General features: G+C 45.1%; 1 protein-coding gene across 4 annotated transcripts in view; it reads right to left on the bottom strand.

Moving 5' to 3' along the window:
• The window catches only part of AGO4 (argonaute RISC component 4), a 234,818-nt gene continuing 219,090 nt past the window's right edge, over positions 1 to 15,728 (bottom strand). The window contains exons 2-19 of one of the 4 annotated variants that reach the window (XM_075522083.1): positions 13,148 to 13,250; positions 9,804 to 9,969; positions 8,989 to 9,109; positions 7,647 to 7,828; positions 7,109 to 7,245; positions 6,895 to 7,029; positions 6,631 to 6,718; positions 6,052 to 6,199; positions 5,852 to 5,971; positions 5,496 to 5,624; positions 5,200 to 5,333; positions 4,214 to 4,398; positions 3,775 to 3,934; positions 2,839 to 3,154; positions 2,459 to 2,593; positions 1,593 to 1,694; positions 1,170 to 1,369; positions 1 to 1,038 (exon numbers count right to left, since the gene is read on the bottom strand). In XM_075522083.1, coding sequence (XP_075378198.1) covers positions 930 to 1,038; positions 1,170 to 1,369; positions 1,593 to 1,694; positions 2,459 to 2,593; positions 2,839 to 3,154; positions 3,775 to 3,934; positions 4,214 to 4,398; positions 5,200 to 5,333; positions 5,496 to 5,624; positions 5,852 to 5,971; positions 6,052 to 6,199; positions 6,631 to 6,718; positions 6,895 to 7,029; positions 7,109 to 7,245; positions 7,647 to 7,828; positions 8,989 to 9,109; positions 9,804 to 9,969; positions 13,148 to 13,166 — 2,586 coding nt within the window. In that variant the 5' untranslated portion in view covers positions 13,167 to 13,250 and the 3' untranslated portion in view covers positions 1 to 929. Of the gene's footprint in view, positions 1,039 to 1,169; positions 1,370 to 1,592; positions 1,695 to 2,449; positions 2,594 to 2,838; positions 3,155 to 3,774; positions 3,935 to 4,213; positions 4,399 to 5,199; positions 5,334 to 5,495; positions 5,625 to 5,851; positions 5,972 to 6,051; positions 6,200 to 6,630; positions 6,719 to 6,894; positions 7,030 to 7,108; positions 7,246 to 7,646; positions 7,829 to 8,988; positions 9,110 to 9,803; positions 9,970 to 12,443; positions 12,718 to 13,147; positions 13,575 to 15,728 lie in introns of those variants that run through there. The other 3 variants (XM_075522084.1, XM_075522082.1, XM_075522086.1) reach the window with 3 other exon arrangements.

Raw genomic sequence — 15,728 nt, forward strand, 5'->3', positions numbered from 1 at the left:
TTAGGGGGGCTTAAAAAACAAATATTTATTGCCAAAGTTAAACCTTCTATGAGAAAAAAGTTTTAAAATCACTTAGATTTATCAAACCACACAGCAGCATAAAGTGGGCACTTTTGTAAAAGTTTGCAAAATACCTAAAAGCTAATTTTTTTTTTGTTTTTATCATTTTTAGAGGGGGGAAATGATGGTTCAGTACTTGTTACGATACCATGGCAGTATTCTTTGTAACCATTACAATTAAAATCTACTGACAGGCATCACTATCTGATTATATTACACATTCACAGAACAAGAACCACCTATTTGAACTCGCAGTATAGTGCAATTGCTTTGCAGCCGAAGTCTGCAGAGATTAAAAAGATAATTAGTAAAACTGACAAAAAACTGCAATACCTGTGAAAGTTATGTTTGTTAAAAGGCATTTACAGTAGTGAAGTCTAAAATCTCCATTAAAAAATCTATGGCCCCACACAATAGAACAATTACATTTAACTGGAGTAAAACATTTTGCCATAATATGCATACTCACTAAGCAGTGCATGAAGACAGGGAATCAGTCGTCATGATAAACTAATGGGATGAGAAGATAACTTAAAAGTGATAGCTAGCAAAAGATTCAATAGAAACCTTTCATGCCAAGTCCTTTAAAAATTTCAGGATGATCAGCCTTTTGCGCTTTGAGGTAAAAATTCAGTCCAATGCATCAGAAAAGACAGTCTATGAATTTCTATTACATAAAATAATGAAACAAATGGCTCAATTGTGTTGGTGCATCAGACATTGCTGTGAAGTACAGATTCAGTGCGACTGTTCAGAGCTGCTGGTAGTGGGCAGTCTGAAATAAACTGGGCCCTAGCCATAGCAGTAGGCATTCAAAACATTTCAGGACTGCATGGGTTGTTGGTTTTGCCTCATCTTCCCAGATGCTCTCAAGCAAAATACATCGTATGCTGAGTATCGTGGTGGATCTGCACCGCCTTTGCCAGCGCCTGAGGATCGCGGCCATTGCTCTGTCCTGACACATGGCTGCCTTCAGCACTGTAAAAACGCAGACACATACCATGAACCACGGTGCGGAACCACGCAGAGAACCATGAACGATTGGGCCAAGCAGCGTATCATTCAGGTCCGTTATCTGGTTACCAAGACGACGAGGCACAGTTCCTTACCTGTCATGATCCTTGTCCACAAGATGGTATCTGGCCCTAAACGCCACCAGCCTGGCATAGTATGCGGGAGCTGGAATAGAGACAGATCGCGTACACCGGACATACGTGTGACACAGCTGGTACGTCAACAGCTGTAGTTCGTCTGCAGTAAAACAGTTGTCGTCCCACAAGACCTGATAGTGGGAGGGCCGGCTGGTTCCCTGTGGAGAACACACGAGCAGTCAGCTGGAGAGCATCAACAAAAACAGAGGTGGTACCCGAAGGCTGTACTCTTCAGTGCACCGATAGAAGGTAAGTGCCAAACGGGCACTGAACTGACGCAACTGTAAGTCTGCCAAGCTATAAATAGAAGTGACATTACTCATCAGGACAACTGTAAGGATTCAGTCCTGTAGCCTGAGCACAGCAGAGCTGAAACGTTACCTGAATTCCTGCATGGCTACAGAGGTAAAAGTCAAATTCAGAAGGATGTGTGATCGTGCTGTCCACGGTAGTGCCTGCTGGTACGTTGCCGCTCTTACCCACCTATTGAGGAAAGTTTATTATTAGCCCATGGTTTTTTTTGGAAATGACCCAAAAATACCTCCTAAGGTAGGTTCTACTCAAAGCTGTTTGGGAATTTACTGCTCAAAAAGGTGGAAAAATACTCAGGTCATTTACACAGGAGGAATGAAAATGTTCTCTGTGAGTTCATTTTTAGAAATTTCACCAAATCCAATTGGTGTGTCATCAGAGACAAATAAAATACTTGCCAGTAGCATTAAAATTGCAGAGTGGGATCAAGCCTACACAAGTCATTCCAGATCTGAAAACGCAGGTTTGCTGAAATAGATTTCTTTCACACCCTTGTTTGCACTCACACCCCAGAGATCTGTATTTTTCAAGCAAACCTGAGATCAAGGACTTTCCTAAAGAAGGTTCCTTAGCCGGCTTGTGGATTTGTGCCATAGGCAAATCTCACAGATGCATCTAGAGACAGAACAGGCAACAAACTGAACAACTAGTTCAGTTTATAGTCAGGAATCCCAGACTATAGCTCCAGATACACAAATACAGGGATATAGAGTACGCCTACTGCAAAAGGGGCTGGGAACAAGCTGTTCCTAGAGCAATAAAAAAGGGGAGGAACTGGTTATTTTGGTAGAGAAAGCATGTTACTGCACAGAACTGCTACTGCTCGTACAGATTAATTCAGTTTTAGTGGGCAAGATGGATACCACCCCACCTAACCAAACAATCTTACTTTCCTGCTGCCATCACCTCCTTCTTAGGTAGTCAACATTACTTGCCCTTTCAGTTTTGTCAGCACAGAATAGTCTGGTGTGATGCCTTTTCTGCACAACAATGTAGGTTATTCCTGGTCTATAATCTTCTTCCAAACTAATACAGGCCTTCCGGATTGCTATCAGTTCTGGCCAAGCTACCTAGAAGTAGAAGATTTAACTATTAGGTGCTGAATTCAGTACCTCTAATATTATTTTAATTTTTTTCATGTACAAATGCCACTTCGTAAGGAACCTGATCAGACAGGGTAACTGTACATTGTGCTTGCCCACGAAAACTCAATGAAACTATTAATTGTCCCCTTAATAAATGCAATCCACATAAATACATATATTTTCAAGGGCCAATCCCTTTTCACAAGCAACAAGAAATCATTAGACAATACCTGCTTCATCTGTCCTTCTGATACTCCCCCTCTGTAGTAAATGATCCTTGTGGGCTTGAAACGAGTGGATTTGTAAAATTGGATCAATAGTTCTCGCACCATATTGGTCAGGTCCTGTATCACCTCCTGGCTGTACAGCAGCTCCTGGGAGGTCTCCTGACGGGAGGTCTGCACGCGCACCGTGGCACAGTAGCGGCTAGGGTGGCCATCCATGCTGCCTACCACAGCAGCTATGGAAGGCTTCTTTCCATCCCCAGCAGGAGGGTGAGTGACATCTGCTCCCAAAAAGATCACTGGCTGCTGGAACACCGAGGGCCTGTTTAATACGATTAAGGTTTATTAAATAATAAATAATAACAATAATAATACAAAGAAGGGGGGTGAGGAGGGAAAAAAAAACCAAACACGTTACAACTGAGGAAGGTATATCCAAACCATTCAACAGGACTAAAACCCTGTCAGAATCTTTAAGGATGAAGTTCTATGCCTCAAGCTCTTACAGTCCAGAGAGAATAGAAAGTGAAAAGGAAAGGACCAAAGGCAGACAAAGGTACAAGCATTTATCACAAGTCACTCCTCCTCACTCCTTTTCTTTCAATTTGGAAGGAAATACAGTATGCTTAAGGAGGTGGCAAGAGGAAAAGGTACACTGAGCAAACCCAAAGGCAGGAAAGAGAGACATGGGGGAAAAAAAAAGCCTTTGTGAGCCTGTTTTCACACACACTGCTGGATGGCTCTAACACTAGAGAAGATCCTCGGCACAGGGCTTACTAGGCAGATTCTGAAAGCAGAAGCATCCTTCTCTGTCCACTTCAGACTGTAGGTATTTCTAAAGCACGTAATATTTTGAAAGGTATCATTTTAGCAAACAAAACAAAATGACATCGTTTTGCTTGACAATCCAGACTTCAAGGAGAACTTTAAATTTAATCTCACCTTTGATGAGGTACAAGCACATTGTTGATTCCTCCAAGCTTTGCATTTATCTTCAGACACAGGTTGGACAGCGTTTGTGGGGAGGTTTTTACCACATTCTTTACCTGAACACACTGAGTGGCCATTCCTAGAAGAGTGTCACCAACCCGCTTTACTTCAGCTGTGACAGAAAAATAAGTTAGTGGTTCCAATTACCTGAACAGTCAGTAGTTCCATCTGCTTTCTCTTTCTCTTTTTTTTTTCTCTCAAATGTTATCCTAATTCAGTTCGCTCTTTGGTCATACACAAGTACTCCAATCAGGCCTGATAAACCCATCTCCAAAACCACCTTTTAAATGGAAGATACTGCCTGCTCTGTCTCCTTCCTACCGCTGAAACGCACAATAAGACGCCCACTTGCCGTACAACTAATTAACGCTTTACAGCCTCTTCTGCATACCGTACACGGGCGTCTTTCCGGGTAGAATCACCACGATCAGCTGCAGACCAACATAAGTCAGTTTTAAGTGTTTAAACATGGGCTCCACACTGTCTGCACCCTGGGCGTATTTGCAGAAACAGGGCTGGCCTTGGATCGGCATCCCCGCATCTTTGGAGATCTTGCGCAGCTGGTCAGTAAAACTCCTGTAAATGAAATATAAATGGATTTGTCCTGGCTTTTTCACTATGTTTCACTTTGCCGTTAATTTTATCAACAAGATCTAAGCTATTGCAGCTATTTCACAGCACTTCCAATTTGACACTACAGTAATTCTTTTTTAGCAATTCTATCACTCCAAGAAACTCTCTAATAGGATTCTAATCCTATTTGAGGACATTTCATAAGCCTCTGCTTCTGTAATTTTAGAAGTCTTGGGGAAACAAACATATATTTGAGTTGAACATTCTAAGGCAGATTCCCAAACTAATACTGATGCTCTGGTAGATTCTTACTCATCCACCAAACTTATCTGAGCATTACTGCAGCCATGATTTTTGCCAAACGTTTCAGTGGTTTTGCCAAACGTTTCAACCTCTACCTTTAGGATTCTGTGGAGTAATTTGAAGGACAGGGGAAAAAATGTGGCGTTATGTTGCCTGGGAGGCAGTGAAGCTTAAGAAAAAAAAAAAAAAAACAACAGTTCAGGTTTTAGAATGAACAACCACCATCAGTTATTTGTAAAAACAACAGAATACAAGCGGAATGCAGTCTCCAGAGCAGGAAACACAGCCTCAGTGGTAAGGGAATTAATGCTTTTCCTAGCTGGCCAACTAGGTTATGGACTTTGTCACAGCCTTCTCCCAAACTGTAAATATTTAAGACACTGCAGAACTGTCATTTCCTCTTTTTACTATTAGATGCGTTAAAATCAACTTATATTGCATATCACCTTTCAGAAATATGAGGAAAAAAACCCTTGAAATAAGTATCCTGACTATACTTACTTTAGTAAGTCTTCCCTGCATTGTTTTTGAGGAGCAAAACAGGCAACAGCCCAAACTTTAATCTCAATGCCAGCATAGAACTGTTTCCCTCTCATGTCCCACACACCTTGGTTTGGCGTGGCCACAGTCTTGTTCTAGGTAAAAACCAAAGGCAAATTAAAAATAAAATGCTGCTTTGTTTTGACCATAGCCAAACAGTGCTCATACAAAGGAAGCCTTATGAGAAGACATAGGGAACACTTAATGCATTTAAATAACGTCAGGACAAGGTATTTTACAAGATGTGGAATACTCACCCTGCCTCCATATTGCAGCATTGGTGCTGGCAAAACTCTGCCTGTCAACTCCGTCATTTCATTATGGACAACAATACCAAACTCCTTCAGATATGGATCAGGTCCACCAACCATACTGTTACTTTTCACCTGGTGACAAAAAAAGTATTTATGCAACTACACCTAATGCTTCACGTGGCTCTGTCCTCTTTGCCATGAATAGGTTTTCTGTTTAAAAGGATTTGTTTTAAAGAAGTCAGATTTTTTAACTTCTGCAGTTCTTGATCATTCTGCTTATCATTACATATGCTACAATGCCTCTGGAAGAGCCGTAAGAAGTGACAAACGCAGACTGTTTAGCTGGAAAAAACACTTACTAATCTGCTGATTTCTTCCTGTCGGTCCGGTGCAGATCTTGCAGTTGCTTTTATCATAGTCGACGTCTGATTGTCTGTTAGCTTCTTTATACATCTCTGGCCTGCCACTATGTTACACACCTACACAGGAACAGCGAGAGGTGGCGTGATACCGTTTAACAGAGGATGTGCCGCAATTCAAGAGAAAGTTAGATTCTTACCTCAAGCGGTAAGTATGTGTGTTTCTGTTCCTGTCCTACTTGGAGACAGGGAAGGTGAGGATATTTTAGCTGCAGACTGTACTTCTGCTTAAAATACTGAGCTACTGTACACTCCATAGCCTGCCCATTTTCCAGCTGCAGAGGAAACCTATAAAGGACATTTGTTCTGGTTAGACTTTTCAAGATTTATTTTTTTTTTCTTAAAGGAAAAAATGGTATGGAAAAATCGATTCCAGACTAGAAATTCTGGAAACGTTTATTTTCCTTAGCTACTGGATCTCTTCTTTATGGAAAGATTTTATAGACTATATACTGAATTTTTCATAGCTATTTTAAAAACTATAGCCTTTGATAAATATATTTAAAAGTCAGGCTACAGCTTCCATTTTCCTCTGTTGAAGGAAATAAAGCAGTGGTCTAAACCCACACTAGTCCTCTACTCCACTAAGACTAAACAGTCTTGTAAAGCCACACAGCTGCTTCACCTCCAGAATCAACTATTCTTGCATAAACAATACAGCTAGTATATCTAATAGGTTCAAGATTCTAAAAATTGTCAGAAAGTGCTTGTATACATACGTCTGATGACTGGCTGGTCGCCGAGTAACATTGCAAACTCGGTATTTTCTCTTCATCTGGCCACAATGGGTAACCTCTACTTTTAGACCTGAAAACCCAACACAGAAGTCATCTAAATAAATTCAGACATAGGAGTCACCTTTGAGAAAGATGAGGGCAAAAAGGAACAGGCCAGCTTCCCAAGTGCCTTGCACATTTTCATTACAACGTAATATGAGCAGGTTTCCAGTATTTTGTTGCAGCAGCTCTAGAACAAGCCTTTACCTCTGATTTCTTTGGTAAATTTGACACGCTGGGAGTCCGTAAGAGGCTTGGTTTGTTCGTTGATGTTCTGAATGTCCAAGACCTCGCACATGAACTCAATGATAGGCTGGGCACGATAGAAAGCAGTTGCTGACACTAAGATAAAAAAATAGGATGTTTAATTTAGAAGCAGCAAGAACTCCGTTTCATTAGCGAGACAGAATTTCCTACGTACCATCAATGTTGAGCATCATGTTCCACATGGCAGGCCTGACCGACTGGTGGAAACCGAACCAGACCTCCCTGCCACCACCCAGGGGGTGGTAATAGCCTTCAGGGGGGGAGAAGAAGGAGCGACCCACAGGAGTGTACCTGAAAAAAAAAAAATTAATACTTTGATCATTCTTTTCTGATACACCTTTTTACATTCATGCTTATAGTGTTTAAAAGTACAGTAAATTTCTACAGTATGTTAGAACCGTTAGAGCTAACTTATGGCAAGCATACAAAGCCTCTACCAACGGTGCAGTTGGAAAGGCTATAGCAAATTCCTGTTAGAAACATGACCAGCAGATACAAGTCCTCAGTTCAGATCGGATTTCCCTATTCTAGTGCAAATTTGTAAGGCAGGCGTTGAATTACACAACCGCATCCCTCATCCCTTCTACCATAGGCAAGTGTAATAGCAGTAGAATAGCAGCAAGTAATAACTAATATAAACGTGAAGACAGATACAAGATTAAGCCAGTCAGGAAGGCACCGAAAGTACCCACCTCATGGAGGGAAGGTGCCGTGTGATTACGTCAAGTGCCTGTACAGAATCTTCGGGAACTTCATTCAAGTGCCCTGCCAGAGCTTCCAGCAGCAACTGAAGGCTGACGACTGACACCCACTGAATGGATACTTTAAACGTCTGGTCCTTCCCCTCTCCTGGAAGTGTCACCTCCATATCCACCTGACAGAGAAGAGAATTAAGCACGCACTTTTGTTATGGATTGCAGACTATCACAACACTGAGCAACGTTACATTTTTCTCCTAGGTATCCTTTAAATCTATATTTTTGACGATTAGTTTGTGTAATTCTCTTAAAATACTACAATTGGTTTCCCTAGGATTTTGAAAGCTTGTAATTTATTCATCTGAGAAACTAGCGTGAGGTATCTTTAAGTCTAAATTTTAAGTAGTAATTAGTATGGTGACATCAAAGCTCTGGAAAACTGAGTCTCTTTTTTTTTTTATTTTTTTTTATTTTTTTTAAGTCAGACAATTAATAGCAAGATGTCTTGTGAACCAAATGGGAAGGCAAAAAAAACCCCTTTTGGTCAAAAAGAAGACTCACTGGGAAAGACAAATCTCAGAGTTCTAGCACAGTACTTGAGATCATTGCAGGGGGGTTGGACTAGGTGACCTTTAAAGGTCCGTTCCAACCCAAACTATTCTATGATTCTATGATTATTCTCACACACCATCAGTCCAAAGCATAAATGTGAACTCATTTTACGTATTCCTCATGGCACTGCACCAGCAATAACCAGGTCCCTGGGGAGAAGAGTAGACGGGGGTTACGTTTTGTATCAGGACTGGTTAATACAGATGGCAATTTGTTAGAGCCAGGGTGCTGGTGAGCACGGCCCAGGACGCAACGGGCCAGTGCAGCCGATCCAGTTGCTGACAGTACTCGTGCCACACGTTCTTATGGAACAGGAAGACGTATCTCAACAATGCAGCCAAACCAAAACGGTGTATTTGTCATCTACAACTACTTTATCATTTAGCAACAGAACAAGGGTTAGAACAGAGAAAAAGGAAGTTTCTATCAGGGTGGAAAAAAAACAACACAACTACTTGCAGCTGAAAGGGCACAACATACTAATTCACACCATCACTGACAAATTCTCCAACTAAAAAGCTGGAAATTAGAAACCCAGAGAAGACAAACTTCAGTAAAATACCAATAAGTTCCTAGAGATCCCTGACTAGCACTGCCTGTCATTTCCAACACTATACTAATATGTGAGACAGCATTTTGGGTTTATGTCAATAAAAGAACACGTTTCAAATGACACTGTAACAGTCGTCCCACTGCAACTTAAAACTGCTTATAGTACACTTACCCTATCCCGGCCAATAGGTAACGGGTGAGCAGTATACATGTTCCGTTTCCCATCGTATCCAGGCTGCCGATCACCAAATATCTGCATCTTGAAGTGTCTCACCATAGTATCCACCACCTCTCTACAGACGGATTTATCGAGTCAGGTTGAAGAACAGAAAATCCAGCAGTGGTCTTATACAGTTTAAAATTCCTTTTTCACATTTTCTTAAATGAGCAAGGTAGGAGAAACAACAATGCACCAGAGTATACCCAAGTCACCTCCAGAGTGAGACACCTAAGTTTCAGCATACAGGTGTCTACACACAAGGCAGGTATCCGTACTGTCAGCAGAGACACAGCCAAAACAGGCAGCAGAATCCGAAGAGCTGTTCAAACACCGGAGCAAATGCAAGCATCTACCTTGGGGCGAGTGGGGGTGCTCTGTGGATTGATTCTACTGACAAAGCATCCACACGCAGACCCTAAAACGTTGGTGTCAGTCCGCAAGCTGAATTCCCTCCCCTTGGCTGCTAACACACCTTTGTATAATAGACTACGGAACAATTATCAGGGACATTCACTTGTAGACTGGAAAATAAAAACAGCTGTAGTTCAACGCTTAGTACATTTCCTAGAGCCTTCCAGAGTACAGGCCAATTGCAAAACATCTTAATAAAAATAAGGAGAATATTATATTATAGTTCACTGAAAAGCAAGTGCTAACCATAGTACAAACATACACTGGCCTTTAGCAGATGAAGAATTCTAGGATGTACAGTTTCCTTAAATTGAGGCATATACACTTTTAAATTTTTTTTATTAAGCAACTCTTACCTGTTCACTCTTCGGGGGCGTTTTTCTGGTTTGATATCTACATCATAGTGATAAACATCAATCTTGGGGATCTGAACCTGAAAGTGATTGGCTAGGAGGCGGATGGGTTTCCCAACAGTTCCTAGGCCTGGGCGACGGGGTGGCTGGAAAAGGCTTGCCGGGGGCCCTAGGGAAGTCAAATAAATATGCATGAGATGTAAGTGATCACTCAGCGCAGTAGCCTTTCAGGTGTACTTTAGCCGACTTTCTGACAGGGCAGAAAGAAATCTTAAGCAGCTTTCTGAGGTTGCAAATGGAGGTGTTCCAAGTGGCTCACAGCCTTCCAGCTGCTCGGAACTCCCAGGTAAAAAAAGTGTTCCCTAAAGCGTATATAGGTTAGTGCCACAATTCCTCCTCAAAATTGTAGTGACATTTATTCATGACTGTGGTTATGAACTTGACAGAGTCCTGAGATGGAATGCAACCATGTACTTATTATGTATTTTTATATAATGTAAAGTTAAATATATTCCTACCACCATTTCTAGAACTAGCCAACAGCCACACAAGCCACACTTTCTCATTATTTGCACTATAGGCTTAAAGTTCAGATGTTAATGATTGTCGCTCTTGGCATACTTAGGACATGCATCCCCAATTTTTATCTGAAAATTGTTATTATCTGGAAAAGGGTAAGGGATGTTTTTATTCTAAACTAAACTAAAAACACATTTCTGTGTTGGATCTAAGCTAAAACAGTTTAATCGTTTCCTTTACATCACAAACACATCAATTCTGTTAATAGTGAAACGCTTTTCCCCTAGAGCACAATTTCAGCCAATTTAAAATTCCAACATGAAGAAAGGAATGAGAAAAGGTTTAGGCTTTCTTCTAAGAAGAAGAGTAAGGGAGAAAGCATAAAGACAGGTATAGACTCCTAACAGATGTGGAGAAGATAATTTACTTGGACAAAACTAAGAGCTCCAGGAACAGTTCTAAGGAGGAAATTATTAGAGTACTTACATGCAAGCTAGTCTCTAGTCAAGTCTTTAGTTAACTTCCTCAAAGTGTTAAGATCTGAGATACCATGTTAACAAGATTAAACAGACTTTTTTTTAAATCTATCACAGTCTCAGTTGACACTACATATAAAGCAAATTGAATTGGTGTATTTTCGTGGGTTTTGTCTATATCTGCCAGTGCTTAGTGTGATCAGAGTTTCTTCCCTCTGTTGTAGAGTAGCAAAGGAGAGGGGGAAAAAGTACTACAATGCAAGAACGCAACAATAAAGCAATCATAAAACTTCGGGCAAATTTAGTATCATAAGACTGTGTCAACCTGCCAGCATCCATTTAAGTCAAAGGCTCACAGTTTATACCAGGACGGAACAGAAGTAGATAAGCTGTGGGAGGATGAAGCTCATAGTTGGGTACACTTCAGGGTGCAGCAATAAACTTTAACACAATCATAAACTAAACCCAGGACCAAATCTAAGGAGCCTTCTACACCAGGTTTATAAGCCATCCAATGGCTATTACATTACCAATTAAAAGCACCGATCTGAGGACACTAACCCCGGGATATTTTTAAGCAGAAGTAACACTTTGAGCACGTAAGCAGCTGTAGCCCACTTGACACACCAGCTCCCCAAAGCTGCAGTAGCAGGGTGGCTGCCGGGGCCACAGACATCCCACGCAACACATCGCTGGCTCTGCCCCTGCCTGACTAATCGTGATGCGTCCAGGAGGAGCTCGCAATGCCGTAGTTGAACCGGTTGTGGGGTACAGTTAGTACTTTAAAAAACTACAGCTGTCTTGACAAGCATGAATCACCAAGGGCAATCAAAATTTCCTGTGCTTATTTGGATACTAGAGAGATGATCCATTAATCCCGTGCTAATTAGTCTGAAGTAAGTGCAGGCACTGACCTCCCTCAAGAGATTAAATGACAACTATATTTACCCATTTTCCTCCCTCGGTATTGACAAGTTTCGTAGAGAGGCATGGCAACGCTGACCTCAGTCGGTTTTGATCAAAGGAGATAAAACTTCTGTCTTCTCCTTTCTAAAGTTATTTCTCAAAGGATTGCAGAGAATAAGCTAAAAACTGGTTTCCCACTTGAAGCCAGCTGCCCTGCAAGTCACACTGATTTTATCAGGATTTTTACCTGATCGGCCTGAGTCGGGTTGTATGTGCTGTTAGTCTTTTAATTTCTTCTACTCCGCGTCACTCACGCATTAAGCGCCCTCAACCAAGTTACTTCAGACAGGAAGCAGTTTTACAAAACTAAAAGAGGATCTACTTCTACAGTTGGAAGTCAGAGAGGACGCGCTACATCACATATACATACAGCAGGCTCTCCGAGTCAGCCCTCCTCTATCTTAAAATCTGGATTCTTCTGGAATTGCACCTTTGCGTCAATAAACGTTTCCTATCACACCAAAATTAACACTACTTCGATTATACCAATAGTCTGAACGGGAACTTGATGGGTAAGATGCGCAGACCACTTCAGTCAAGAAATACATCTTGCAGACATTTGATAGAAGAATAATCATGGAATAAGACACAAGTAGGAAAATGCCACTTGCAAAACACCACCAGTATTTAACCGAAGTTTGTTAAAAAAATAAATAACGTCCGTATTTTCAGAAAGTATCACCTTAAACTTTTAGTAATGGCTTCTTGTCAAAAATACAACGTCTTATTGTACAGCTCACAGGACTCGTGTGCAGGGAGCACATTCCCGGGTACATCTAGAGCCCGACGGCCGCTTCCCCATCGCCTCGCTACCGCTGTTCACTCGCCGGCCAGAGCCCGGCCAGAGCCCAGCCGTGCCCACGTCCCGTTTCCTCTCGGGAGGGTCAAGTCACCCCACAGCCCCGGCAGAAAACTTCCACCGCAGTCGGCACCCTGTTCAGCAGGGCCTGCAAGGGCACACGCGCGTCTCCTCGGAAAGTTTAGCGACCTGCTGCAGTTCCTCTTTAAAGGAAAGCGCCCGGCGGCTGCCAAGACGCCTCCGAGCCCGCTCGCGTGTCAGCCCGCCGCCGGAGGCCTGCTGCAGGGTCACCAGCGGCCCCGGGGCCCGCCGGGCCCGGCCTGCGGCACAGACCGGACCGCCCGCCCCAGGCCGCGGCGGCTGCCGGCCCGGCCCGGCCGCGAACGCCCGAGGATGGCGGGGGCAGCCCCCGCCGCGGCCGGGCCGGGCCCGCGGCCTCTCTCCCCCCGCTGACACGGCCCACCGCGCCCGGAGCCGGGCCCGCGCCTGACAGGGCCGGCGCTGACCGCCACCCGCCAGGCCGCGGCCGGTCGGGCCCCCGCGCCGCGGGCTGCCCCCCCCCCTCCCCGCGCCCCCGCGGCTCTCACCGGGTCCCAGCGCTTCCATGGCGGCGGCGGCGGCGGCCTCGCTGCGGTCCCCCCCGGCCCCGACGACCGCCCCGGGCCCCGCCGCCGGCCCCGCCGCCGCCGCCGCCGCGTAACGCTTGATCTCGGGAATATTGGCTCCGGGGTGGGGGCCCGGCGCGGGAACCGGGGCGGCGGCGGCAGCGGGGCGCGGGGGGGGGGAGGAGGAGGAGGAGGGGGGGGCGCGGCGGGGAGCGGTCCCCGCGCTCCGCTTCCCCGAGCGGCGGCGCAAACAATCCCCCCGCTGCGCCGCCGCCGAGCCCGAGCCCGAGCGCGCCCCCGCCGCCGCCAGCACGCGCCGCCTCCCCCCGCGCGCGCCCCCGGCCGCCCGGGCGAGGAGGAGGAGGAGGAGGAGGAGGAGGAAGAGGCCCCTCCACGCTGCCCGGCACCGCCGGCTCGCGCACGCGCGCCGCCCCCTACCGGCGGGGGCGCGCACGCCGCCCGCACCCTTTCGACGCCGGCGCGGCCCCGCGGCAGCAACAGGTGACGGCAGCGGCTTCCCGCGCGCGGCCCCGCCCCACCCCTCGCCTCAGGGGCGGCGGGAGGGGCTGCCCCGGTTCCCGTGCCCGGGGGAGCGGCCCTCGTTTTTTACCCCCCTCCCGGAACCCGGCATCTCTGCGCAGGTTTAATAATTGACCGAACGGTGACCGAAAAGTCGGGCACGCTCCGTGACAGCAGCTCCGCGGGCGCCTTCCGCCGCGGGGCCGGCCCGCAGCCACGCCGCTCCGGTTTCCACCCTCGGCGGCGCCCCGAAATGGGGAACTTGCCCAGCTTAATTAATTACAGCCTGAATGACTTCCTGTACCAGCTAAACAGCCCTAATGCGATTGAAAACACCTGAAAAAACAGCATTTGTAAAAGCCAGGTGAACCGGTGGGCGTGGAACGCCTCAGGGCCGTAACCAGGGCCAGCACGGCCCCCGAGACGTTCTGCGGGCACAAGGCAGCCGGGGCTGGCTTGCGAGGGGCAGCGATCGCTGACCGCCCAGCAGCGGGGAGGTGGCAGGGAGATCGACAGCCATCGTGGGACAGCACCGGCGGCAGGGAACCGGCTGGTGCCCCACCGGTCGGGGCATTCGGCTCTTGGGGCGCACCTCGCCGTGGCCCCTGCGCCCGCTTCGGTCGCTCCCCCTCGTTCCCCTCTTGTCGGAGAGGGTCCCCTGGGCCGGGTTTCAGCCAGCACCGGCAAGGGAGTGGGCTGACAGACAATACATTTGCCTTTTTTAAAAAAGCCAACGTTTCAGGCCGAGTGCCCTTAAATAAGGGGCTTACTGACTTTTTGCCTTTTTAAGCAGCTTATGCTATTTTAGTGAGCTGCTCCCTTGCACGCCCCTCGGGTTCTGTAGCCAACAATTCTCAGCTGACTCACAAGAAGGGCAGAAGTCAAAACATTTTATAAATAATAAATGCTGAGTCCATTTTATTTGCCTTTTTTAACCTGCGTGGTTGATATTTGCCAAGTTGAAACATCAAAAACCTATTTTAAAATGAAATTAAATCGGAGATTCTCATATAATTGCCTGACACCAGCTGATGAGTACTTAAGGGAAACACCAGTTTTACAAGACCAGTAACAAAACCCCATGATGTCGGGCAACATTTCCATGCTATTATTCAGCATATCTATGTATAAAAAACATATATGTAGGGCTACGCAAATAGTACTTTAAAAAAACCAAAGATACAATCTCTGCCTCAAGAAATCTGCAATACAAAGGCTTGGTCCTGTAAGATGCTGAGTATGACAACTCAAGCCTATACTTAATGCATTTTACATTCAAAAAAGTCAGCAAAGCAATTAACTTGATAAACATTACGTACACATGGAGGCATCCTGACTGCCGAAGCGGTCAGAACCTTATTTCTATATGTTAGCCCTCCCATATATTGAAAACAGGTACGTGTTTCCAGGGGTAAGACCTAATTTGGTTATGACAGACAACAGTTATGAAAGGCGTAGTTCTGAAGATTTGCTTCTAAACACCTCGCCTGCCAGAAGTTGTGGAAGGAGTATGTTATTTTGTAAAAAAAGAGATTCATAAACTAGCTTTTTATTTTTAAAAAATGAATGTTTTAATATGGTACTTCTCAAGTGCTAAAAAAAAGTTTGAATTTAGTTTAGAATCTCCTTGACGGCAAGCATTTACCAGGAGTTACCTATTCCCTGAGACTGCCTTTGCATGCCAGGTCCAAGTAACAGAACTCTGATCAGAAATAACCCAGTATGGCAGGTAACTAATCTTTTTGCCACCTTTTTCTTGCCACCTGCCTCTCAAAACTATTCCTAACATAGCAATAAGATTACAGCCTTGAGTAAGTCCAATAAACTCTTTGCTAGCGTTTTGGTGTTTTTTGTTTTTTTTTTACTGGCAGGCTACCTAGAAAGGTCCCCAAATTCCAGGAATTTATAGCGCGATGCCACCGCCCTTTTCGCATTGCCAGTTACCAGTTGGAGAACAGCGTCAGGAAGCAAAGGTCTGCACAGTTAAGTGCTTCTTCAGCAAAGAACGCAGTGTTCTGCAGAAAAAGGACAGACGGCCTTAAAT

The sequence above is a fragment of the Mycteria americana genome, chromosome 21, assembly GCF_035582795.1.
Source record: "Mycteria americana isolate JAX WOST 10 ecotype Jacksonville Zoo and Gardens chromosome 21, USCA_MyAme_1.0, whole genome shotgun sequence".
NCBI lineage: Eukaryota > Metazoa > Chordata > Aves > Ciconiiformes > Ciconiidae > Mycteria > Mycteria americana.